The following is a 26,422-nucleotide window of genomic DNA, read 5'->3' as shown; positions in this document are numbered from 1 at the left end:
AAATAATACACGGAAGGACCCGAACGATTGGATATTGGTTTCGAATTTGCGGGTACCTGAGTTTCATTTCACTATTGGTAGTACGAACGACCTGATATTTGTATCAGATGAGTCAACAACAACAATGGGATGCGCCAAGTAGAGGTGGATCAGTGAAGAGGGCAAGAGAAAGAGCGGCAGCAGGTAAACCTACCGAACCGATACCCGCCCCAAGACCTTATGATCCTACATCAACGAGCAATACTCCGAGTCCGCCCAGAGCAAGACTTCAAGGTTCACCAGGAATGACGAAAAACGGTGTTCAAAGTACTGTCGGTCTAGCGATTTCTCGACCTACTCAAGTACCACAATGGCCGTTGATGGCAACAAATCCTGGCCCAGAGCCTCAACAGTATCAACCTCCTCCTAATCGAGGTCCACCTCCTCAAAGACCACCAAGACCTAGTCATGTACCTTCAATCCTTGATTCGTCTAGAATACAAGATATTACCCCAACATTTCAATACCAACCACAACAATATTCGCAACCACAACAATATTCGCAGCCACAAGATTTATTTGCCCAATCACAAACTCGTGGCTCACCACGAAATCAAGATGATAGCTTTGATCGAAACTACCAATCACTACAGTCTCCTCCACTAACATCATCGTCACGTCAATCTACCGTCTCATCGGTCGGTACGATACCTGACTTTCCTGTTCCAATACCAGCTATTCCACCGTCGGCAAGGAGAAGTACTAATCTAGGACCACCACCAACTGCTAGAAGAGGTGCTTCATCATATTATTCTCAACTTTCTTATGTATCCCCAATTCCAGAGGTATCTGAGGGCTTGGGTCTCAGTCCACGAACACTTCCAGGCTCACATAGTTCATATGCATCGAGTGCAGCTATACCTTCAAGTTGGGGACCAGAATCGCCTGGCTATTATCGATCGGATGAGGATGAGGATGATTATGAAGATGATAGGAGGTTCGATACAGTATCGGAAGGTCGAGAATCTAGAGCATCAGATGATAACGACGATCGAGGATTGATCAGAAGTGCTAGCATTGGCAAACGAGCAAGACCCTCTATGATCGTAACACGATCCTCGGGTCAAATCGATCCCGCACGACTTGCTGCAATACCTACGCCATCATCGGATGCCAGGAGATTATACCCAACACCGTTACAACAGTCGACATTAAGTTCAGTAGAAGCTCAAAGATCAACACAGTGGCCGATGCCTGGGGATCTGAATTCACCTTTAGCAAATGGTACCGGACTCATTGATCCCTACTCCATCGAATTCTGACCAATCAGTTCCAACAATTGCCATGGCGCTAACCACTGATCTGCCTTCACGAGATGGAACAAAGAGCCCAAACGCAAGTGCTATGCTCGGAGCATATCAAGCAGCAAGTGCTTTACCTAGCGACTCGAGCAAATCGTCTTCTGCAAATGATGGACGACCATTTAGTAGGCTATCGGCATTGCGTCGACCACCACGTCTCAATATTGATGCGGTAAGAGAGGCAGAATCTAGAGGTAGCTTGACAAGTTTACCAGACTTGATTCGAAGAGCAACGAGATTAGCATCGATGATTGATCGTGGCAAAAGACCAGCAAGTCGGATGGGTTTGGACGATTTTCCCAGCGACAGAGATTTCCCAAGCGAGAAAGAAATCGAACGTGAGTGTGGTTGATATTTCTTTTAGATCGCAATCTCTAACATATAACAGTTTCACCTAATTATGAGAGACGAGGTTCTACTCTTTCCGGAATGTTATCGGCCTTTCCACCGCCTGGTCGTGAAACGCCTGCTCGCGATACTCCACGACCCTTATCGGCCTGGCCAGAATACGATTCAAATGATCCAAAACATGACACAAATGCAAGAAGGCAAAGGAAGTGTTGCGGTCTGCCTAGTTGGGGTTTCATCCTCGTTATTATAATCTTACTAATCATAATTGCGGCCGCCGTCGTCGTACCTCTTAAATTTCTCGTAATTGACAAACACAAAACAACTACCACCGCAACCCCCACTCCAGTACAAATCTGCGCGGCAGATAGTTCAACTGCTTGTAAAAATGGAGGAACTTCTTACTTCGACAATGGTGTCTGTTCTTGCATATGCACAAATGGATTCACAGGCAGCACATGCACAGTTGCAGGATCTACGGGTTGTACCACCACGTCATCAGGCACTGCCACAAACATGACTATTGGCGACTCTATACCTCGACTAATCTCCGCTGCTCAAACCAATTTTTCGATCCCTTTATTCGAGAATACCATTCTGGCGAGATTCAACGCCGGGGATTTGAGTTGTGCGTCGGAAAATTCGCTGGTCACTTTTGATGGAAGTGATGAAAGAATGGGAGATGCGAGTGCTGAAGTGACGCTTTCCACGGCCAACAAAGTAAAAAGAAATGCACAGCCAGATCCTACAAAAGCCGAGATCCGCGCCCTTGCAAACTCAGATGCAACTTACATCTACACTGACATCAGCTCAGCAGACTCTACGTCACAATATGTGTCCACTTCAACTGTTTCTGTCGCATCAACCTCTGTTGCACCGCCTTCCACAACTTCATCCCCGAGCACCACGAAGACCACACCCGCAACCCTAACAACTTCTACAATTGACCCAACAGCTGTCTTTTCTATTACTCAGGAAGTTCTAGACTTTGCTAGAGTCACAGTACTTTTTGTTTTGCAACAGGAAAACTTAGATAATGCAATCACAGCACAAACACAGCTTCAAAAATTCTTCAATCAAGAAACCTTCGAGAACTTGGCTGCTATGAATATCTCGATGGGAGGCGGGAACACGGTTAATTTGGTGGAATGTAAAGTAGATTTGGGGAATGGAACGATTGGCCAGAAAAACACCGTCACGAGGTGATTGTGTTTGAATGGTTGATATATTATGGAGAACAGGAAGGAAGGAAGGATGAAATGGAGTAAATAATGGGAGTAAAGGGTAATCAAGGTTTAGAAGGGAAGGGAAAGAAATGAATTTTGTATATCACTGTAGCGATTAGTAAGTGCTCTGCTTTTATGGATACCAAAAACGCCGAGATAGGGGGTGGTAACGATGGATTGTACATAGAATCAAAATATTTTTTCCTCGAAAATTCTTTTAACTCGTTTTTCTTGCTTTTCTTGCTTATACGATAGAGCGTCTCTTCCTTGTGGGGCAGGAGGGGGGTGTTTTGAACTTCTATGAAGCGGAGTCTGTCTTTGAGTACCTGACTAATCAGTATTTGGAAATTTGAGTGGAGGCTGGGTCTTTGAGTGTTGGAGATGGAGAGTGGGTTTTCCTTTTTAATTTTATGTGAATTGGATTGATTGAATGGATGGATGGATGATTTATGGTGGTGCTTTTGTGGGCGATTGTGATTTTTTAGGAGGGGGTTTTTGTGTTTTATTTTAGTCTTTGGGGGTTTGTTGGGGGTTGTGGGGATGAAGATGAGGAGGAGGGAGATTTTGAGATAGGGCGCGGTGGAGGGAGGTGAAGGGAGGAAAATGAAAAGAATAGAGATTTCATGGGTTTGTTAGGATTGTGAAGGTGGTGAAGATAATGGAAGCTGCTCTAGGAGATTGGTTGAAGGGTGGGAAAGGGAGGAAGGGGGGAAGGAGAAAAGGAGAAAGGAGGTTTTCGTAGTGTATTATAATAGTATAATATCGATATTGATAGCGAGGTGTAGAAATCAGGGGTTGTATGATTATAGATAGATATTATAGATAGATAGAGGAGAAGTATGGGATATTGAGAGATACATGGATATCTTAATGAATTAAATGAAATAAATGAATACCCAGTTGGTTGGTAATTTTTATTTTAGTTTGTTTGTTTGTTCAGTGATGTAATGTGAGGTGAGAGAGGATGGGTTTGGGTTTGAGTTTGGGTTTGGATGTTGTGGTGAGGTTGGGTGTGTGTGATGGAGAGATTGGATATGGTAATAATAGGGATGTGTGATGGTGAGAGTGTGGGTTAATGTAATCTTATTTATTTATATGCCTAGTTAGATGGATTGTGTAGTATATTGATGTATTCATTAGTGTGTCAGTTAGCTATAGAGTAATTCTATGGGAGGATTGCTAAGAGGGAGGTGGGTGCGGGAGGTTCTTGGGATTAATTGGAATATAAAAAATGAAAAATGATGTGGGATATTGAATTGGATGTATTCTTTCTGTTAGAATAAAATAAGCTTGATAGAGGAATGCTGAGAGTAATAGGTAATGAATAATAAAATAATTTTTGGGATAAAGATGAAGATATGTAGTGTGGTTCGAGATTGATGTTATGGGTTTGAATGATATGATGAAATGGAATGGAGTGGGATAAAATGGGATGGAAGTGATAGGTAGAGGTTTGTTGTTGATGGGGTGGTTAGGGGCGGGTTGGCAACTTGGAGGATGGGTTGGAGGTCAATGGAGGATGGATATTAATGTGATGGGTTTTTGATATGGGATTGGGGATTGGGAATTAATGAGTGAAATTGTGGAATTTCTTGGGGGTTAAAGTTATGTCCAGAAATGTATATGATAAATCTTGCTTCTAGTTCTTTTTTTTTGGTCTTTTTGTATGAGGTTATACTTCCTGCGTACTAGGTGGTGAATTCACTTTTCCCCGCTGTTTTAGGAAACTATATATAAGTATCGGAATTCGAGGGTATAGTATGAGATAAGAGAGTTTGATATCTACAGTAGATGTTTAGAGAGGGAATTCTTTGTGAGTAATAATTATGTATAACTAAGTGGATATATTTGCTAGAGATATATTTCGAGATGTATATATATATATCCGTAACTCCTCTCAACTATATACTTTAAAACTTTGTAAATTGTGACTCTAAGAAAATCAATTTTAGTTTTAAGAATGAATAAAATGAAGTGAAGTTAACTGAAGTTAGGAACGTCAGATGATACTGTTATTTCGTGAAACCTCATTATATAAATAGTTAGAGGAGTTGAAGTTAGTGCCCTATTCCGACATTTAACCGTTGTACCGAGAACCTGAGTAGGTGTCTTCTTGATCTTAACTATTTGTCTAAATTTTACTTAATATGTAGAAAGAAGAAAGAGATTATATACTCTCTTTATGTCATATAGCTCTTTATGATTATGATTTTTCCGTCGTTTGATGAAGAGCTCTAGCGTTCAGACAGGAGGAAGCGAATCTTATAATGGTGTTCTATAGATTGTCTCAACTCAAGGGAAATTTTTTTCTTGTGGTCCCTTGCTGAAGATAGTCGTTTTAGTAACTAATCTGAACTTCATTCTATCTTCATTTTAGTAAGTTAAATAAAAGTAAGGTGGTGATTCATGGTAAGCAAATTGTGACAATAAGGTGTAAACTATTCAGGTACGTAGCGTGACCCAACGCTTTGCATTAAGCTGAATGTAATGACAGGACAATGGTTGCTTGACATGTAGCAGATACCGATTTTTGTATGACTGCTAGAACTTTTAATCGTCCAGCGTTTTTTTTTTTTTTTGGCTGAGGCTAATGAGTATGGTTGTGCGGAGAAGCGACATTAAAGATATTGATAGATTTTAGACGACCACGAGCTCGGTACTGAATATTTCGGCTTTCTATATAAGATCTTACAAGATTTCCGAACAAGCCATTGAAATCATCTTGCAGCATGTGGAGTTGTAAGATGGTATGCTTAATATTGAATAAAAAAGCCTTGAATATAATCTACAGTACCGCCGTGGTTATGATGAAATAATCTAGTGAACTAGGAGAGTTTTTAATGATGAACTGTGGTGAGATCTTGTGGTACTGATATGATCGTTCCACACCTATCAGGAGCGCTTAGTTAAATTTAAATGTTGACCAATGATTGAGTGGAGCCATTAATGCTAAGCACTCCCGAGCAGCTTTGAGTGAATAATTGTATTACGCCTAGGTAAATACATATATATGATTTACTCGAGTACAGAGGATAGTCTCTCCGCTATGCCACCGCTAATTTCACAAAGAAAGTGCCAAAAACACTAAAAATACAATCAAGGCGAGATGAACTTTACTCAAGAAGTAGTCTTTTTCTTCACTTACCATTAAAATCATTTTACGCACATGACTTGGTAGAAATGATAGCTTATTCAATGATTAAAATCCTATACTGAGTCTCAGTATACTTGGAATGGTACGGTAGATTGATTCATACCTTGCTGGTGAATATGAACTGTGAATTATCAAAACGCCGTACCCATAGATATGACTCAAAATTCAACAATCAGGTCTGTCCAGTATATCTTTGCTCATGAAAACCCGTTCTAGACAAACTTTCAACACGCAATAAAAACGCTAATTCCTGCAAACAATTCCCAAAATCAGAAAAATCAAGCAAAATGGAAGCGTAAATCTTCCATACCCTCATGAGGAGCTTTTGGTGCTAACTTGCGAATATAGTCACAAAAATTCCACCAACCAACCCTCCAAGCCAGTTCGACACCCCATTCGCAAGCGTCATTGTTCAAAAGGTAAAACACCAATGGAAGACCTCACTACCATCGTCGAAGATCACGAAGCCAACATCCAGAATCTCAATCTTCTCTGTGGCAAGATGGAACAAAGAATCAAGGATATGGAAGATATCTTGATGCGGTCAAATATAACCGATCGTAGCCCTAAAGTTGTCGAAAATGAGATACAATTTCAGAAAGATGAAGGTGTTGACGTCGTTAAAAAACAACAGAAGTCTGCGGATTCTTTGAGGAAGCAGAAGAAAATGTTTTGTGCACTTGGTCTTAATCCTGATACCGTTCGTTTTTGATTCTTTGAAGGGCGTGGAATAAGAAGTGCGTTTCAATCGACTTGATGATTGCCTCGGTGCTCAATATGGAAACCGTCGGAAGTAATTGGCAAATCGTCGGTGTCTGCAGGATTTATGGGATCAAAAGGAGCAAGTTCTGCACTGCACAAAGTTGGAGATTGGTCGGCATATCTTTCTGGGGGAACTTTCATGTCAGATGAGGCCAAGGCTGTGCTTTGGAGCATTATGGGTATATAGATGGGGCAATTGATAACTCTTTATTACCTCTTAGGGTTTTCGGATCTTCCAGCTGGCTTATTCCCCCTAGAATATTGGGACAGCCTTATGTATGTATTTGAAAGTCTAATTCTAAAATATGTCCTCCAAATACCCGGTGAAAACACCGCAGTCGCATGATATTCATGTGACAATCAATTTAATAGCCCAGTTAGGTCAAAGACATATCAGTCGTCAACACTACCGTCAATCTAAGGTTTTTTTGAAGCTGTCATAATCTTTAAGTACAAATTGTAGTCTCGGGAAGACAAACAAAAGTGCATGACTTTCCGAACAATCATATCAAGCAACCTCAAACCCCGCTTTAACATCGTTCTTCCTCTCCATAGTTAGCTACATACCCATGACAAAATTCTTCTACAGATCTCTGTTCTCCATAACTGTGAATTCTTGCATGAATCAAAGTATCAAATGAGAAGCTTCTCTCAACGCCATCTGTTGCGATGGAGATATCCTACCACCGGCGAGAAAAGGTATATACTCCCATGTAGTGACTGAATTTTTCCATCTCTCTGGACCAAACGCCAATGCGTTGTTTCCTCGGATATCTCTATTTTTATGTAGTGAGTAAATTAAAATCCGTATATCTGTACCCGGACGAATGATAATGGGACTTCTACCGTCTGGTACGCCGCCTCAATAAAGTAAAGAAACAGTATTTTTCTGGAGGTGAAGTAGTCTAGGGACTAGAGGAAACCAAGCCTAATGTCCTTTAAACCGATTGATAAGAAAGGGGAAGTAAAATTGTGCGACTTCCAGGTACGGCATAGCTAGACCAATTCACAATGCAATTACACTGCATAAGTGAGGCTCGCTGTAGTTACGGCCATCATATCAAGAGAATTCGAATACACCGACGGCAAAGATTGTACGATGGGTTTTATTTCGTCAGCATAAAGTACGAGGCTAATTTGATGATAGAGTCGATGCCACACTTTTCTAGACTAGTACTGTACTCGGTTAGCGCTTGTTTTCGCTTCCTTTCTAAGAGTCCATTGGAAGGATCGTCCTCAGGAGACTTATATCAGCCACTCGATATCTTTTACCGCTTTATTCCCACCTCCACGAAATTTTAGTCTTCTACCAGGGACTCCGAACCAAAAGTAAGTACTATGAAATGGAAAAGGCACCAACAATTCCAATGCTTCCCAGCAACTCAAATGTTTTTTGGGGGAGCAGAAGTGATTTTCAGAACTGAGGGAAAACATCATCCACCAAATATTCAAGCTGCAGGTATTGCACCGATACACGTCGTAGCTCTGTTTCGAATTTTTGGGGAAACGTACCTTATTTTTATATCTCTGACCGAGCCCTGTCCGCTAATACATTATCCAACTCAGGGCTAATTTTGCACTAGAATAGATGATCTGAATTATCTATTAACACCGGGATTGGGACGCTAGGCAACAGACGTTCACAGGGCCGTCCGTCAGCACATATTATTGCGTTTTACGTAAACTTCCGCGAAGTTTGTCTCGAGTAGTAGTTTTCGACATCAAGCGAGAGGCATTTTGGCAGAATGTTCGTCGTTATGTGGCTCTTCTCTTTGATATCATTGAAAGTAACAATGGAAGCACTTAATGCTTCAAAACCCAGATTCTCTCCCATACTTATCATATCCTATCTTTCAAGGAAATTCCATTATCTTGATGCTCGCAACAGAAGGCAAAATTTTGTGACATCCAATATTTTTATGTTGAAACTAAAAAAATTTCAGGCAACAGCAGACGTAAGAAGCATCTTCTACTCTCATACTATCTTATCCTTCAACTTGAACGAATTTATCATGTCACTAGGTCGAAGCGGAGATAGTATGGGAGTTTTCCAATCTCTGAAAGCTCTTCTAGGTCCTGGCACTTAGCAGGAGGGTCAAGATATACGTGACTTTATTGCAGAAACCCGTAGTAAATATTTTCACGATACATCAAGTGACCTAGGGACCAACAGTTTGTTCTAATTATAGACACCCACATGATAGCATTTTTTTGGCCGCTGTGCCTCTTTTAGATGCCAGGGGTCTTTTAGTGGAAAAGCTACGCGATTTCAAATTGCCCTCATTGGTTCGAGATTGCAGAACTGCATCCTAAAAAAATTGATGCAGAACGAGGCACACGGAACAGGGATGCATCCAATTGTGACCAACATCCTTTATCCTTCAACTTCCTGTTCATTTTCTTATTGTTTTCACAGTAATATTGTGATGGTAAGTGGCAACAATGGCATCTTCAGATGATATGCTTCTGCGTAAAATTGCACCACTCCCAAACAGATCAAAGAAGAGAGAGTTGTCGCAGGGCAGGCCAAGTTCGCAATCATCCAGTAGTGAAGCGGATAATATCCCCGCAACGCCGGACAGTTCAACAGATGAGGCCACAGTCGCAATCCATCAAGTCGGGGGAAGCAACAGCCCCGGAACACAAGTTGATACTATATCTAACTTTAGTTCGGCTCAATCTGGGGTCTTTGTGGAGCGTTCCATAACGTTAACTCCCGAACTTTCGGAGGAGAAACAAGGTCGACCTACATCGAGCAGAGACGGAGACTTAAAGATCGTTGTGACACCGGACCATGAATTGCCTCAACCTTTGTATACATTAGATTCAGGAGAAAAGACTTTGGCAGGCGACCGCTCAGAAAATCTCCCGGAGGTTATGGAAGATGCTCGCTATAAGTTTTCGCCAGATGGTATTGAGGTGCGGGGTAGCGTCAGCCTCAGCACGCCGCTTAGCCACTCCCGAAGATCTTCCGGAAATTCATTTGCTACCGATTCGTCAGACGATGCAGAGTACGTAGTAGAAGAGGAAGAGGCTCCCGTTGAAACCTTTTTTACCGATGGATTCCAATACATTCTTAGGAGAAGCTACAATGTTGCAATTAAGGTGGCACAAGAGATGGAAAAATTGGAAAAGACATTCGAAACGGATTCAAATTTTCAACGACTGCTGAATGATGCAAGAGGACTGAGCACAGTCAACATATCAAAAACTAGGACCATTGCCGTATTAGGCGCTTCAGGAGAAGGTAGGTTCACATATGATATACACTGTTGTATCACTTTTTCATGACAGTCAAATTAACTGTGTCAAAGGGAAGAGCAGTCTGATCAATTCACTCTTGCACGTAACAGAGCTCGCTAGAACTGTAAGTATAGCTATGAACTTGATTGAGGAGGTATTGATCAATTTTCCAGGGTGATGAGGGTGCTGCTTGTACTTCTGTTGTCACAGAATACAGACAAAAGAAAAGAACCACCCTTGAATCGTTTTCAATTGAAGCCGAATATCTTTCCAATTCGGAGCGTCGGGAGATGGTGGAGGAATTGCTGTGGAGCTTCAGACAGTTATTTCTCCCAGATCTAGATCCTAGCGGAGGTGGAGTTGACTTTGAAGAGCAGCAACGTATTGAAAGAGAATCGGCAGTGGCCAGGTCGGCCCTTGAAGCAGTTTTTAGTGAGCAAGAAGGTTTCAGTATCGACTTTTTGAGCGATAACTCCGACGGCGCATTTGAGAGAATCAAAAACCAGCTACTATCATGGATACAAAACATTAAATTTCCTACTGATGATGACTCCGGTCTATGGACAGCAACTGCGGACACCCCGGATGAATGCCAAGACCTGACTAGCGTCTTCATGGAGAATAGACTTTGGCCATTCACCAAGATAATTCGCGTTTATCTTGATGCTGAGGTCCTGAAGACTGGAGTAGTCCTCGCCGATCTGCCAGGTATGTCTAGTATCACTATCCATTATCACTAGCTGACCGATATTTCTAGGCTTGCAAGACACCAATCTAGCACGTGTTCGGGCAACACAAAAATACCTGCAAGATTGTGATCACGTCTTTATTGCGACCAAAATTTCCCGAGCTATTACCGATGCAACACTCAAGTCAGCATTATACGATGAACTCAAGCGCCATGTTCCGCTTGCATGGGAGGAGACGGGGGTCGATAACACCAATTTCAAATTGGCCGTGATTTGTACAAGATCAGAAGTATGTAATTGTGTGTGGATGAGAAATTATTTCTTATGGCTTATTCGGTTTAGGACATCAACGAGAAGACGGCGAAGAGAGCATTTGTTGGAGAGGGCAAAGAATTATCTACCAGCGACATAAGTCTGATAGATAAGGATATTGACAGTGCAAAGCGTAAAGGCGACAAAAAGTTGAAGAAAGAACTTGAGCGCAAGTGAGGTTTGCATTTTTTTAATGTTGAATTAGCTTCTAACAAATTATAGGAAGCGTTGGCTCTTCATCGAAGCTCGCAACCGACATGTTACTGAACGGCTCCAAACAGCGTATCGACAAAAAATTCCAAACGGATGTTTAGATGTATTTTGCGTGTCAAATACAACTTACGGGGATTATGCAGAGAAAGGTAACATTGAAATGGTCCAGAAGAGTGGTATTCCTGAACTACGTCGCTTCTGCCGCAAAATTACCGCCAGTGCTCAACTTCTGCAGGCACTTCATTTCATGCGGTCAAGGCTACCAAGTCTATTGAATTCTATAAAAATCTGGACTGAATCCACCCATGCCCTAGCGGAAGTTCACAAAGTTGATATAGGAGCATCAATTATGGACCGCCATGAGCGCTGCAAGAATGAGGTGGGTGATGAAAAAAAATCCGATAAATCCAGCTCTTGCTTTATTAACTCGGGATTAGGCACTTGCATCGGTTTTGAAACATCATGGAGAGTTCCGAGATGTCTTACAAAATGACATACTCCGTTTCTTTAGTGAGTTACCCTAAATCATAGACTAGATGTATCCTATTAAGTTCAGAAAGATAAGAGCAGTATACAATGGGAAGGAAATGCGGCAAGTAAGGCGCGCGAATGGTCTCTAGTAAGCAAAAATTTGATACTCAATCGATATGGTTCTGACAAAGGATAGTGGCATTTTCGTATGAATTCCCAATTCCTACATAGCTATTAGGAAAGATAACTGATATGTCTGAGTTCAATAGAATCATATAAGGCATGGTGTAGAAATAATGGAGAACACGAAACTGGAACGAGAGGTTATGTCAATTGGAATGCGGAAATGATTGAAAGGATGAGAATCGACTTGAAGACTAAATGGGAACTGCTGGAAGAGAAAGTAACAACAATCATTGAGGGCCTCCTACAGGAGGCTAAAGACCAACTACGCAGCTTGCGAGCTTCTATTGAAGGCGAGATAACCCAAATGACCTATGCATTGAACCATCATGAAAGGCACATAAAGCTGACAGCCCGGAAATAGAACAAAACGCTTCAACTACAGTGCAGTACGGAATTGACTTTCGAATACAAGACTTGGAATATCAATTTAGCCTTATTGAGCAGAAATTTGCGAGGCGTTTAAGGTATCATATCATATACTCCTACTTTCGTGCCAGCTTTCTTACTTTTTTCTTTTCTACGATAGAACAATCCGGCAATATGTCGAAGAACCAAATGCCTCATCTTTCATTGTAACAGATATGATGCCAGCTTATCGTGGAGCTTGCAGTCAAGGAGGTAAATATACTGTCCTAATCCAGATAACAGTCACTCCCGTAGTAACAAAAATAAATAGGCAAGGGCATGCACGCACGTCAAATATCAATCATCACAAACCATACCTCGAACGGCACTATATTCCCTAATATATCAGAAAACATGCGTAAAGAGATGATTACTATAATCGACGATGAATTTGGCAAGCTCAAAGGGGAAGTAGTCGGTAGTTTTGATTTAATACGTAAGGATATTGATATGGCAGTTGCTGAAAAGCCGCAGTCGTCAAGTCACGCTCTTAGTCCCGAAGCAAAGAAATTGATAGACGGACTTGCTAAAAAACTTACTAAGTTGAGAGTGAGGCATGATGAGATTATAAATACCCAGCAGCATGTTGCGGGTATTTGAAGAAGCAGTAGCTACTATGTTTGTGGTAGTTTGCCGTTGGAATTTACTATCTATGGATAAATTTACTCTAGGGCTCAAACCAGCTCGCTGTAGATGTCGATTAGGATCCATAGTCAATCATGCAGCCTCGCTTGAATCTATTGTATATAGATATTAGATACACAGTAAAGCCTTAGCATTTCATGAAGCAACAATTCCATTTAAACTATGCGATGAGACGAGATTATGCAGTCAAAAGGAGTCGCCGGTTATTTCGGCTAGGATCAGGGTAGAAGCTTATCGACTAGCAAGTTACCCACACTTCAACCTGTGACATATCAAACTGGCAATGGTAGTATGGGAGCCGTCCAGCTATCTTTTAAACTTTACTCCACGTTGCAGGATCAAAGCTTGAGCTGTAGTAAAGTCATAATACAATACTGTCAGGGTGGGAAATGTATATAATAATCTCGCTGATCCTGGTCCGCTTAGCCATTATATGAATATCAAACATCGGAATCACATATCAATCTAAATTTGGCACCTGGTCCCCGATAGTGAACATTAATTTGGGAAGAAACGCTTTCCAGATGGCATATTCACAAATTCCCACAAAGCAGCCAATTCATAAATTCAAATGAATCTAAATATTACATACCAAGCTATCGGGACACTATTACCATTGCTTCGAGATGATATGTTAATAGGGTGAGACAGCTACCGCTGCTATAAAATGTGATTCAAGCACTAATTCTTGACCGAGATGATTTGGCAGCGAATTTGGGAACTGCTTTGTATGCCAGACAATTGGCAAAGGCAGAATACGAGGGATTGAGGGAAGGAATGATTCTTAAGCTGCTTTACCCGTCTCTCGACGACAACTTGAAGAGAACTCATATATCATATACATGAGACATAAAAGCTTGCTTCGCAGACCACTACAGCTACAGCAACCAACGACCGTAAGTCTATATTGAAAGATATTCTCTCATAATTGATATACAGCGTGCGATAGCACCGTTAAGTCGCTTGTGACATTAGACCGTAGACGATACTGGTAGAGCAAGCACTAATATCGCAATACCGTCGGTCAGGAAGTAGTTGGTTAAATATTTCTTTCCATTATCTTGATTCAACCTTAGATTTTTCTCATAAACACGACATTCTCATTTCCAAAATAGAACAGAAGAGGAATCATACAATCAACGTCCAATTCGAACTGCAATATTTTGATCGATTATTCCGAAAGTGACGGGTTTATATCTTCAAGCATTAGCTTAAGGGCTCAGTGGTTTTAGTAAGTAAATTTCCGTGTGCCTTGTGCATAAACATCATTGCCTAGTCAAACATACTCATGGGTACTTTCGGTGAATGAATATTCTATTTCTTTAATTTGACATCAACTAAACGTGATTAGCAGTATCAAACGAGGTTCTAGTAAGCGAAGTGAGACAACCAGCCCCTATCAGAGGAGAAAGTAAGTCACCCTAGTATCCCAAACCAATTTCACACCGAGTGGTTATTGCAACTAACCATAGCTGCATAGGCATGGAGACAATAATCATCCAAAATCTCACGGCAAACAGACCGCTTGATCCACACGCCCCGTTACCACCTGACCGTAGAGAATCACAACACATCACGGTGGACCAACCTGATTCGATTCGGCACATATCTGACCCAAATCGCTACCTCATCAACAGGGACAATCCAATTGGTGGACATGCCATTGAAATATCAGATATTGAGGCAGATTCTTATTATGATGATAGGACGCGATCCCATATTGCAGCAGCTCTTGTCCTCCTGGAGCGGAGAGATTCTAAGAAGCCGGTATTCAGGAAAAGAATTGTGCAAATATCGCAAATGTTGAGGGAGCTAGTCTTACGAATGATGGAAAACCGCCAGGTCCGTTTGTCCAACCTCGCAACTTTGATGCACAGCCATGCGGTACGATTGGACGAAAGCTCTGGCGCTCATGTCTCGGCAAATGAAGTTGATTGGGCCGCAAGACCAGATGGTGAAGCGCCGCTCGTTTCTCAAGCACTTGGTGAGTTCTTAAGTATATTATTTTCAATGCCACACTGACTGACGATTAATACAAAGAGAAAAAACTAGATGTTCTGCTCCCTACTTTAGAGAGACAGAATCAGGTTGCCAACTTGCTGTTGGGATCTTTGCACGACGTACTTGATAATAGATACAGGACTATTACCGGGGCCTGCTTTCTCGTGATTCTATTCGCCAGTCCGCCGAGCAAGAAGGGGCAACTTGTCTGATAGAAATGGGAATCGGCCAATGCATGTGGGTTAAGGAAACAATGGATAAAACGCAAAGGCGGAATAGTGATCGCTGGACCAGCTGTAGGAAGTAATTGATTATACGTAGTCATTTTAATAGTGACTAAATAGCATAATAGGTTATGGGGAGACTTTAGACAAGGAGGCAATACTATGTTAAATTTTATATCTCATTGGTGCTTTCCTAGATCGTGCATTGACTATTCTTATGACTGATGCATTCCGATTCTCTTGTACTGTTGAGAAAACAAGCCGCTTGACTTCTTTCTCAGAATCGTTCCTACATGAATCTGACGAGCTCAGGGATCATATCCGATTGCTGCTATTTCCCGCGAAGGTACCGAGTATTGTGAAGTATGTCGATCGCGAAGCAATCGAGTATTACGCTTATTGATTGGGTTGGTGACGGTAGTTCAAAAGATTGCTTCCCGATATCTCATATCCCGTTGACTGTTATCAATACTTGCCTGCTCCGCGGCGAGCACAATTGCTTGATTAGCATTTTTTGATCGCCGCTTCAATTGTGCATGAAGTAACGTTGCCGTTCTTCCCCTTTGCTCCTTGTCCTCAAGTTGAAAATGACAACATACTGAACGCCGCTAGTAATCTTTGTTAAAGACATCAGAAATTCCGGACCATTGGATATCTCGCTGCAGCAGCTTTAATCTCAGGCAATTGTCTCATACTGCTTAAGAAGGCATACCTCGAAATTTTCCCTGAATTCATGTTCGCTTCATATTCTCAACGGAATGCATGAAAGGAATCGGAGCGGGACCTGGAGTGTCAATTGCTTGATTTATTCCAAACCCTTTTCATGTACAAATTGTTTTGGTATCTAGCGCCTGTCCACCCAGTTTAACGTCGTATCTTAACACCTACGTGTAATATGCCATAACGCCACACTCGAACTCCAAGCCCAAACAATTTAATATAATCCAACAATTTATAGCTCCTCTGTAAAAAAAATTTCCCAGCCCACGATCTGTGCATTGAATCTAGCACATCAATCAAATATATGAAACAGCCACTTCCAACACACTGACTCTTCTGACTCTACTCTCACCTTCTCCCATATCCTCATCTGCATTGTCAACTCCCACAATATCATCAACAGCCGCTATACTCTTCGTCCTGACAACCACCCTCACACCTTCCTGTTGCTGCCACCAATTCGCCAACATCAATGTTTTCTCAATTGCTTTCCCTGTTCCTTTCATTACCACCTCTTCACTTTTACCGCCGCCAGCCTTCTTGCCCATTCTGGAGTGTTTGATGCCTTCCTCAATTTCTTCCATGAGTTCTCTGTCCGTGCTAGGCAAAACTGTAGGTCCAGCGCGAAACTCCGCGCCATCGAGGTATTTGCGAACTCGTTTTACAATGGCAATGAATTGTGAATTGTGAGAGACGTAGATAACTTTTTCCGAGGAGGAGCGGGGTGATGCAATTGGTGGGTGGAGAAGGGGTCGCTTTTGAATTCTTTGATCTGCGGACAATAAATAAGCTATATTCATATAAGATAGTAGACGGAGGAAGCGTACTCTTTTCTAATCTTGGCAATTTAGGTTTCTTATCGTCTTTGGAGGACAGCGGTTGTTGAGTTGGAGACATATTTCCCCGTCGGCCAAGATATCGCTTGATTATGTATGTGTGATTTCTGTAACCTGTAGGAGATTTCGGTATTGTTACGAGGCAATTGTTTATGAACGAGAGACAAAAAAATGTGATGTAGGACGAAGGAGAGGTGTGTTTCTGACTACTGAGTTAATATTACTCTGTAGTTTAGGACTAGATAAATAATTCACCGCCCGGCAGAAACTATCATGAACTAACGTCATAGGGCTGTAGTGCACCACAGCTCCATCATAGTGCGCATTCTACATCATCCTTATGAACATTTAATTTCACACCAAACGTCTATCAATATGTCGACCTCAGTTTGGCCATCTTTACCAGCCTTTGAGTTAAGAAAAGAAGAAGATGATTCTACGGTAAATACATACATAGTTTCCTCTACACGTTTGCGACATACGAGACCTAACCATCATTGCAGGAACGCGAATTATCATGGCTTCTAGAATCACTTCAGGATACTTTAACTTCACTCAAGACGGGCCTCGAAGATTGTTATGCGCTTCTTGCGCCGGTTGAGCCAGGCTCTACACTTGTTATGTCATCACCTCGTTCTGAGTATCTAAAGGGTCATATTACACGCGTGGGCACTCAGGTGGTTAAAGGAGTTTGTCCTTCCTCTTCCTCGCTTCTATCGATTTGCAGTTTTTTCCTACTCCCACCATCCGCCAAATACTGGACCCTTCACACTCATGCGCCACTAACACTTTTCCTATTAGACGCTTCATCTCCGCCTCAAATCTCTCCCACCAACCTCCTTTTCCGTCTCTCCAATCCAACCTCTCGTCCTCGAACCCCTCACGCAGCTCCGCAATCTTCTAAACCAAAGTCTCGATTGTGTCGATATAACTCGCTGGACTGGTGACCGTCACTCCGCTCCTTTCATATCCTCACAACTACATCTCCTACATAGTATCCTCACCGAAGCCAAGCTCGTTCTCAAAGGCCCTTCTCTCCTCGAATCCTCTACTCAAACTCCTGCCTCCTTGAATTGGGCACACAAGCCCGTCGATCCCGATACTTTCTCCCCATCTCTACCTTCTAATCTCTCTCTCGATCTTACAATCTCCGATGGCTCATTACTGCTTACCATACGAGTTCTTGAGCCCGTAGCACAACAAGTGAATCTAGGAAGCAGAATAGCATTTGCGATAGGAGCACAGAGGAGATTAGAGCATGATGAGATGGATGAGGTGTTTATGTATAAAGGAGAAGAGGTCAGAGTTAAGGAGAAGGTGAGGGTAGAGAGTGGAGATCCAAAGTTAATGAGTGTTTTGGCCAAGGTGGCAGCATTGGAGCATACGGTTGAGGGGGCGAGGGCGGGACTAAAGATTGTCATGGGTGGGGATGTTGAGGATAGCGAGGAATAGTGGTACAATGGGTATTGCTTTCCTAGAATACTGCACAACAGATTCGGCTCAAATCTGTTGATAGATGTGGACGACACGAAACAAGTCAAAGTTGATTTTTTTTGTCATGGTGCTAGGGGCGCTGCTTCTGGGGTGCCGGGCATATACAGATTTTTCAGGGTAGTTGTGTCAAATTGACAAACTGAATAAACCTCTGTAATTGATATGGGAATGGGGCCTGTTTTTTCTCAGCCATGATACCCTTATAGCGCTTCATTGTCTTGATAATCAAACAATGAGATTATCATATAAATACATTCATTTCTATCGTCCCTTATCCCTCGATGTCCATCCTGTACCCTAAGGATCATCCGAAAATCCAACCTGAATCACTTACCTATTATGGGCTTGTTTGGCTATCAAGTAATATATGCTAAAGCTGCAGTGTAAGGCTAACAGCCTTTCATGTAATAAGTAATAATTTTCTTTGATATTTTTGGAGGATGCTTGATTTTATTTGTACTGCTTGTTGATAGGTGGTAGATGATATCCAAAAAGCTATCCAAACACCACACAACATCACACAATATCAATCCCATCCACCGCATCCATCCCCCCTCAAACACCCACCCACTCCCCAATCCACTTCCCAATCCAGCCCCTCTGCACCCGCTCCAACCCCCTCAAAGCCCCACTAACCCTCATCGTCCCCTCCACCTCCAACACATTACTCACCCCCTTATCCCCCAAAACATCCTCATAAAAATCAATCAACTTAACCGCCGGATTAACCTCTAGTATCCCATCCAATTCCCCATCTATCAACATCTTTCCCACCCCCGCTTTACTTTCCACATCTTGTTTAACTCGTGCAATCCATATATCTAACGGAACGATATCTATTTCCTTACCAGTAATACTAGAGAGATCTGCAACTAAATCTTCTTTGACATTTTCCCAAGTTGTGGGATGGGGATTTAGAGGGTGGAAAACTTGGATTTGGGTTTCTTTTTCTTTGTTTTCATACAAGGTTAACTCGACAATTATATCCGCGAGTAAATCTACAGGTACCCAGTCGATTTTTCCAAGACTAGATCCTAGTGATGAGGGAATACAGCTTATGTGGATAGAACTGAGAATGAGACTGGGTAACCATTCTGTCTTATTCCATATTCCTTTGTTTTTGACAGGACCAGCTATCTGACCTACTCTTGCGAGGGAAAACTGATAACCCTTCGTGGAGAATTTGTCGGAGGCGTAGGAAATTAGAAGTTCGGATAGATATTTACTTTCTGCGTAGCCGTTTGGTCCTAGGGTAGGTTGGTATGGGTTGGTAGATGGGAGGATTATTTTCTCTGGGGTAGAGCCCGATGCGGTTTTGTAGCTCATGACGGAACTGATAGATGAGATGAAGAAGAAATTTTTGCCGGTGCTAGAGATTGCGAGGGTGAGGAGGTTGAATAGTCCTTCGATGCTGGGACGGAAGGAGGCGAGTGATAGGTTGAAGTTTACGGGCCAGGCGTTGTGGATGATGCGGTTTGCTTGCAGTAGCTTGGTGTAATCTTCTGATTGGAGACCGAGATTTGGCTTGGTGAGATCGGTGGTTAGGAATGTGATTCGAGGATTAGCAGGATCTTTATCCGCAGTTGAGCTTCGAGAAGGCCGAGGAACTTTTCCGGATGATGATCGGTTTAGACAGTAGATATGTGCAACCTGTGGATTTTCGAGGAGACTTTCTAGAATGTAGGAGCCGAGTGTACCAGTAGAACCTGTTAAGACGACTATCTCCTGATTCATATCAATTTGTTTGTGAGAAGTCGCTGACGGTAAATCTACCGAATCAATGCGATTTTGAAACTCCTTAAGCATACTATCTCTTACTTGTAGAGTATCCTGATGAACATCTACAGATGTATCATCTTTTGCAAGCTTCAAGACAGCGCTTGTCAATTGAGCGATTGAAGGATTAGTATACAGGGTACTTGAAGCAATTGAAGTGATACCAAGACCACGACGAAGCTTTCTTACTGCCGTAAGAGCCTGTAGTGAGTCCATTCCCCGAGAAAAGAAGTCCTCGTTGATATCTAAACGAGTCCAAGAGGTTACACTCAATATGACCTCTTTCAAGAATTCGGAAACAGTTAATGGATCATCAAGATTGATGTCGGCAGAATTTTCACCATCGAATTCTGCTACCATGCTATCTGCATCGGCGTACAAAGCATCGAGTTCTTGCTGATACATCTGCAAAGTACCTGCTCGTTGAACTGTACCTTTTCCCGCGATTAACATACGTTTCTTGGGGTTCGTAAAGAAAATGTGTGTTTTGGCAATTTTTGCATGGGCCTACCATTTATATTAGTATTACACTTCCGAAAGAGAGAAAAGAGCAGAAAATCCACGTCTCTCCACAGCCTTCTCTTAGGTATGGAATGATTACTCACTGGACACTTCTGATTTGCTTCCTCCACCGAGGGCCAAATCTTTTCAATAAGAGCTGCACGTTGAGCAGTTGAAAGCTCAGTATCTCCATTTACCGGGTCAATCAGGAGAGAAGCTTGAAACCGTTGTGCGCCCATCACTAAGGCTGCCTGGACCTCAGGATTGCGAGCTACAATATGTTGTTCCATCGAAATAGGATTAGTTTTCTCGCCATTCAGAAAAACAATAATATCATCAGCTCTTGCATGCCATTTCCAAAGATTTGGTTTGGTGGGGTGACGGATAAATAGATCACGCGTAGCATATTCTTCTGATTGAGGAAACATGGTGAAGGTAGGTTGCTGCTTTTCCAATTTGGAATTACGAATCATGGTTAACTCATGGGTTTCGTTGATTACAGACCTAAATTCGGCGCCTATGTCTGGATGGACTTCGATATATTTCCAGTCATTTCGGTCGTAATCTCCATTTCGAAGGATCAAATTGGATAGGCCTAGTTCCGTGGCTCCAAATTGGTTTACCAGTCTTATCTTGGATGCGACAATATCTCCCGTGGCTTGAGGTAGATCCCCTCCACAGTAGATGATCATTTCCAAATTCTTGGCACAATAGTCGAGAAGATCTGGACTTTGACTCAATTCACTCACGATCGAAGGAACTATAAATGCAATATCGGCTGGCGATTTCTGCAGTCCTTCTACAAGTCCTTTTGCAGACGGTATTGCGCCGGAGGTAGGGCTGATCATCACTGTTCCAAATGGTACAGCATTGAATAAGTGACAACACAGGTATGCCCCCTTTGTAGATCCCTTATCAGCGACATATTTTGAGTTTGAATTGCCTGAGACTTACATGGAAGGGTGGAAACGTCAGAAAGACTCTCTTCTTTTCATACATTTGATGCAGGCCCTCGTATCCCGGTGGTGGACCTAGCGCCATCAACGCGATGTTTCTTTGCGCAGTATCATGCGTCCAAACCATGGGCTTCGGAAACCCAGTTGATCCAGAAGTATGTCTTTCTTAGTTAGTTCTCTATATATCGTATCTATGAGCCAACTTACACAATGACGAAAGGTTCATCTTTAACCTCGTCGAAAGACTTCTCGTATGGGAAATGTCTATGTTTCTCGTCAAGAAGATGGTCAACCGTCGGGACCTCCAGTACTCGAAGCTTGGTATTAGCTTCGAGTATTGCGGTGATCTGAGGAGGACATGGAGTAGGTGATAGGACATTTGTGCATTTTAGTCGCTCTAGCAAGTTTATTTGAGCCGCCACACTGTTTCGAGGAGAAGTAAGAAAGATCTTGTAGGTGTAAGCATGGGACAGTATTGAGAAGGCATGTTCTAGGATGTAGATGGGAGCTAGGAGAGGGAAGCAAATAGCTCATCCAGATAGAATGCTCACCAAATAGCCAGCCTTTGCGGCGCCCAACATAAGTGCCGGATATCTCAAATCATTAGGCCCGATATATGCCAAGACCTCAGAGCCCTTTCCTGGACCCAAGGTTTCATGCAACCACCAAGCGACACAATTGACGGCGTTTGCAAAATCAGCAAACGTGATCTTGCGATATCCTTGATCGTAAGTCACGGTCGAAACTGGATATTCCGCGTACAATGCATCCGGATCAACTTCTGCTATGTTGTCGACAATCTTGGGGACAAGCTCATTTTTCCAATTTCGCGTAGGCATGATGGATGTGTAATTGACATGTATTTCCCCTCTACTCGAAAGATTTCCTTCAGTTGTAGAGGCTTGTTTTTAGCCCTTGACAACCACGATTGAATTGAGATAGTTGCAAATATATTATTAATAAACAGCAAGGTATTTTCTTTTACACACATCTTACTACGTAAATGTCACATCTTAGCCTCTTTAAGACGGAAGGCATGTATTTGTTGATCATGTAAGCATTAAATCCGATGGACTCTCTAATGCTACAATGTTCCATGACCAAAAAACAAAACACCAACAGTTACACCAGAAGAGTACAACATGCAATACTAGGTAAGATCTTGCTAGGAGTCACGCTCCTAATAATCTTACAATATTCGTAACGAGATCCATTTTCATTTTCAATCGCTCGGTAGACGTGTATCTGCACTACGCCTCTTATTAATAGATAATGTTGGATTGATGCATGAGCAAGTTTTTCAATCCGAGCAAAATCCCTCATTTCTATTCTTACTGTTATCATGATACTAGACGTTGAGAAAAAATTGGGTAGGTACCATATAAGTCGATAGCAAGCTGCAAGTATGTCTCTAACAGTATATAAGAAGCGTAATATTGTATTGTTTTGAATTATTTCGGAGAAGCTAAACAGGCATCAGAAAATCCGAGCTGATTAACTGGAGAACTTTCGAGCATTCCGTCATTGAAAATAGAAATTTTGCTTATTAGAACTTAGAAGGAAGTTGTACGCATCAGATTTTAAAGTAATAATGGAAACATTTCCGAAGATACTCCGAACCCTAACCTATATGAATGTTATGTATACACATACCTGGTATATATATTTTCGTTTCCACCCTGCAGGCTGCTTACTAGGTACCTAGATAGTGTTCCCGGAATAATTCAAAACGAGAGGGGTTGGACTTGGGACAATGGGCATGGGCATGGCATGGCATAGCATGGCATGATCATTGATGGGGTTGGTTCTTCAAGCCTGCCGTTATGAAAAAACAAGGGTAACCGATAATTTCCGAGTCGAGATAGCCTAGAGACTCCTCCGTAATAGAGCCTAGTGGTAGCGAGCTGATGGCTGATGCGGATAACAGGATCGGTAGATGATCGATCTTCTTCAATGAGCATTTCCCCGTCCACTCTTGTAACTCTGTATGTAGGTGGGCGGTTATCGCCGCGATTGGTGTGATCCTGAATGTCCTCGTGCAGAGCTTAAATGGATGACTGTTTTAGACCTTGCTCATAGTAAAAGTTGACTGTTTTTTCAAAATTCCAACATCACTCTAGATGAACCCATTAGATAGATATTCAATCTATTCTCTTCAAATTCATCGTCTCAATGATTACATATAAACAAATTTGTACCAACTCATCATGGACTCCGAAGATGTTTAATTAGTGAAATGATATCATTGAATTAAGCTTTTGATTAAAATTTTGACGTGTCTTACAACAGTTATGCTTACCCCGACAAGCCTTTTATGCTTCCGTGCCGCAGCTTTGTGTTTAATTCGTTCCCAAAGGAGGAATGAGACCGGAGAGTGGTGAGTGGTGTGGTGAGAAAAGGTACGTACTGTTCAGTCTCGACACTTCCAAACAGCTGATAATTATTCAAAACCGCCTTTGATAGCCAAGCGAGATTGTAAGGTTATCCGGGGCTGGTTCATTTAACAAATTGTGTACCAGACTAAGGTTACTAATTACTCCGTACTTTCAAACCCCTCCATTTAGTCTCTCCACATCTCACACCCTCAAGCTCTAAGAGGAATCATAATTCTGGATTAATCTTCATCCTCAGACAATCTTCATAATTTAATACTTGAACCGTACATTATTACGTAAATATTATCAGAAAAAAAAAAGATCATTTCAAATGTACCATCGATTGAATATCTTCAAACTTATCCCAACTATCTTTATATATATACATTACGCACCCCCCGCTCTTCATCCCTCACTCCTCCCATGCATTTTATCTTCTAACCTGCAGTGCTTGCGGATCATAAATCATTTTTTATGCCTCCATAACACCGACCCGTTATTCAAAAAGCAATAAATGTCATGTAACGCTTACAACGGCCTGTTTTGGATTTTGTCTAGGGTATAGGAAAGAGGTTTCGCTGCATGGGATGTGCGCTGACTGCAGTTTAACCTCATTCCTTCTCCGGAAAATCAGACTCCACCATTTCACTATTTCTCACTCTCAACTATGTCTTATGATATTGATGTACCTTCCACATTAGTACTGGGGTTTGTTAAAATTTGGATCCTTCTAAATACTACTGTACCTATCTATGTATTGAATGTGGCAACCTTGATTGCCGAGTGGCATGGTAGAATTTTTGCGATCTTCAAAGGAAGCAAGAAACCCGGGTTTCGACACCCTGCCCAAGGGAAGGCAGCTGCTCGGATTAACTAACGATGCTTGAAGATCTGATTGTAACTCCAGAAAGGGGTTTCCGAGTTGCTTATTTTCAATAATGAATGATCCACTATTTGCCTTCTCTATGAGCTGTGGTTCAGCTTACTTTTATTCGCTGTAGATCAAAAGTTTGCTCAAGCCACCAACATTGTTCAAAGTTTCTCCAGCTAAGATTTCCAGCATTTTGGTTAGTGGCCTGAGAGTTCGAATAGAATATACGGCCGTACTACATATCTACAAGATCATGACGCCCACTTCGACTCTGTCACCCGCAACTGATGCCACATACCATGGAACTCGTTTGGTAATCTTCACAGCAATATGGATTCCCGTCCTTGTAATCTGTGTTGCGCTGCGGTACTTTGCACGCTGGATGATCAGAGGGCCTTGGGGAATAGATGATATTCTCGTCTTTACGTCTTTATTTCTCCAATTAGGCCAAGCCGGTATAAGTATTGGTAAGCACCCTTCCAACAAATTATGAATGCCCCGCTCACATCGTGAAAGCTTCGGTCAAGAACGCCGGTGTTGGTTATCACGTCTCATATCTAGAATCAACAGATCCCGCATTAGTACAAACATGGGGCAAGTATCTTGTCGCCATCGCGACAGTATACTTTGGCGGCGTCAACATCCCAAAGCTTGCCATTCTGGCACTCTATAAACGATTGTTTCCCACGAAAGGAATTCTTCTGGTTATTCATATCCTCATGGCAGCGCTGATAGCATTGACCATCTCAACCATCATCACGAACCTCGCAGCATGCAGACCCTTTTCCGCAAATTGGGACTCCACTATAAAAGCTACGTGTATCAACAAGGAGGCATTTTTTATATGGGGTAGCATCCCAAATATCATCACCGATATCATCATTTTGATCCTTCCCATGCGTGTTGTATGGAATCTCCATGCAAATCGGCGCATGAAGATTGGATTGACCATTACATTTGCAGTGGGTAGTTTGTAAGTATTCCGAATTTTCCTCTCCTCAATCAATCATCCATCCATGATCCATTAAGTAAACAATCTAACCAAAAACCACAGCGGTCTCATAACATCCATCATCCGCTTCACCACCTTCTTCCGCAACAATTCCTTCATCGACGGCACCTGGTCCGCCGTAGACCTCATCATCTGGACCCAAGTCGAAGCAGGCGTCTATCTCATCTCCTGCTGTCTCCCCACCTGGCGCCCCATCCTCGAACGCATCGGCCAGAAGAATTTCCTCCGCAAACTCATCAGTCGCGTCACAGCCACCGTTGCCAAACCCCCCACGAACGTAACCAGCGAGGGTAGCTCAAATATTCAACTCCAATCGAATCTTAGCAAACGCGGTAAGGGGTTTCATCGCTTGGAATCTGGTGGGGGGGATAATTCTGCACAGAATATTTTGGTTACGAAGGATGTTACTGTGGTGGAGGGAAAACCGGGGTTGGATGATCTAGATGGTTATAGGGAGGCTTCTAGGAAGGAAAATTTTGATTGGGGGGATCCGGAACGTCATGTTTAGATAGGATTTAATTAGGTTTAATTTAATATAATATAAGATTATCAGAGATGGTGTTTTTTTGATTGATTGTATTATCTTTATAAACCGGTATCCTTTTATTATAAAGGTTATATATATTTTTATTCTTTTGAATATAAAGATTTATTATAATAAA

The 26,422-nt window shown here is 42.1% G+C and overlaps 8 protein-coding genes across 8 annotated transcripts, besides 1 other annotated feature; 6 read left to right on the top strand and 2 right to left on the bottom strand.

Moving 5' to 3' along the window:
* Positions 1–107: 107 nt before the first annotated feature.
* On the top strand, positions 108–2,894 carry SS1G_09456 (hypothetical protein; the record flags this gene model as incomplete). Its single annotated transcript, XM_001589684.1, has 4 exons — positions 108–681; positions 823–1,263; positions 1,310–1,678; positions 1,729–2,894. The coding sequence occupies 4 exons, from the start codon at positions 108–110 to the stop codon at positions 2,892–2,894; spliced, it is 2,550 nt and encodes an 849-aa protein (XP_001589734.1).
* Positions 2,895–6,355: 3,461 nt separating this feature from the next.
* SS1G_09455 (predicted protein) lies at positions 6,356–6,980 on the top strand (the record flags this gene model as incomplete). Its single annotated transcript, XM_001589683.1, has 3 exons — positions 6,356–6,363; positions 6,417–6,768; positions 6,804–6,980. The coding sequence occupies 3 exons, from the start codon at positions 6,356–6,358 to the stop codon at positions 6,978–6,980; spliced, it is 537 nt and encodes a 178-aa protein (XP_001589733.1).
* A 487-nt stretch (positions 6,981–7,467) lies between these two features.
* Positions 7,468–7,554: a sequence feature (Short protein (SS1G_09454, EDN93587.1) was converted to a misc_feature.).
* Positions 7,555–9,272: 1,718 nt separating this feature from the next.
* Positions 9,273–12,949, top strand: SS1G_09453 (hypothetical protein; the record flags this gene model as incomplete). Its single annotated transcript, XM_001589681.1, has 10 exons — positions 9,273–10,077; positions 10,145–10,197; positions 10,247–10,781; positions 10,831–11,051; positions 11,105–11,247; positions 11,297–11,390; positions 11,725–11,797; positions 12,306–12,330; positions 12,471–12,562; positions 12,699–12,949. 10 exons carry the CDS (start codon positions 9,273–9,275, stop codon positions 12,947–12,949), a joined length of 2,292 nt encoding a protein of 763 aa, XP_001589731.1.
* Positions 12,950–14,282: 1,333 nt separating this feature from the next.
* SS1G_09452 (predicted protein) lies at positions 14,283–15,207 on the top strand (the record flags this gene model as incomplete). The annotated part of the gene is made up of 4 exons (XM_001589680.1): positions 14,283–14,295; positions 14,346–14,405; positions 14,475–14,978; positions 15,047–15,207. 4 exons carry the CDS (start codon positions 14,283–14,285, stop codon positions 15,205–15,207), a joined length of 738 nt encoding a protein of 245 aa, XP_001589730.1.
* Positions 15,208–16,235: 1,028 nt separating this feature from the next.
* SS1G_09451 (hypothetical protein) lies at positions 16,236–16,836 on the bottom strand (the record flags this gene model as incomplete). The annotated part of the gene is made up of 2 exons (XM_001589679.1): positions 16,236–16,711; positions 16,767–16,836. The coding sequence occupies 2 exons, from the start codon at positions 16,834–16,836 to the stop codon at positions 16,236–16,238; spliced, it is 546 nt and encodes a 181-aa protein (XP_001589729.1).
* Positions 16,837–17,150: 314 nt separating this feature from the next.
* Positions 17,151–18,227, top strand: SS1G_09450 (hypothetical protein; the record flags this gene model as incomplete). Its single annotated transcript, XM_001589678.1, has 3 exons — positions 17,151–17,216; positions 17,279–17,464; positions 17,577–18,227. 3 exons carry the CDS (start codon positions 17,151–17,153, stop codon positions 18,225–18,227), a joined length of 903 nt encoding a protein of 300 aa, XP_001589728.1.
* A 597-nt stretch (positions 18,228–18,824) lies between these two features.
* Positions 18,825–22,341, bottom strand: SS1G_09449 (hypothetical protein; the record flags this gene model as incomplete). Its single annotated transcript, XM_001589677.1, has 5 exons — positions 18,825–20,552; positions 20,651–21,445; positions 21,501–21,663; positions 21,710–21,819; positions 22,054–22,341. 5 exons carry the CDS (start codon positions 22,339–22,341, stop codon positions 18,825–18,827), a joined length of 3,084 nt encoding a protein of 1,027 aa, XP_001589727.1.
* A 2,203-nt stretch (positions 22,342–24,544) lies between these two features.
* SS1G_09448 (hypothetical protein) lies at positions 24,545–26,268 on the top strand (the record flags this gene model as incomplete). Its single annotated transcript, XM_001589676.1, has 4 exons — positions 24,545–24,585; positions 24,950–25,215; positions 25,265–25,721; positions 25,803–26,268. The coding sequence occupies 4 exons, from the start codon at positions 24,545–24,547 to the stop codon at positions 26,266–26,268; spliced, it is 1,230 nt and encodes a 409-aa protein (XP_001589726.1).
* Between the last annotated feature and the right edge of the window lie 154 nt (positions 26,269–26,422).

The sequence above is a fragment of the Sclerotinia sclerotiorum genome, genomic scaffold (genome assembly GCF_000146945.2).
Source record: "Sclerotinia sclerotiorum 1980 UF-70 scaffold_13 genomic scaffold, whole genome shotgun sequence".
Lineage (NCBI taxonomy): Eukaryota > Fungi > Ascomycota > Leotiomycetes > Helotiales > Sclerotiniaceae > Sclerotinia > Sclerotinia sclerotiorum.
Note: the sequence above shows the minus strand (reverse complement) of the source record. Positions and strands in the feature narration are given on the sequence as shown.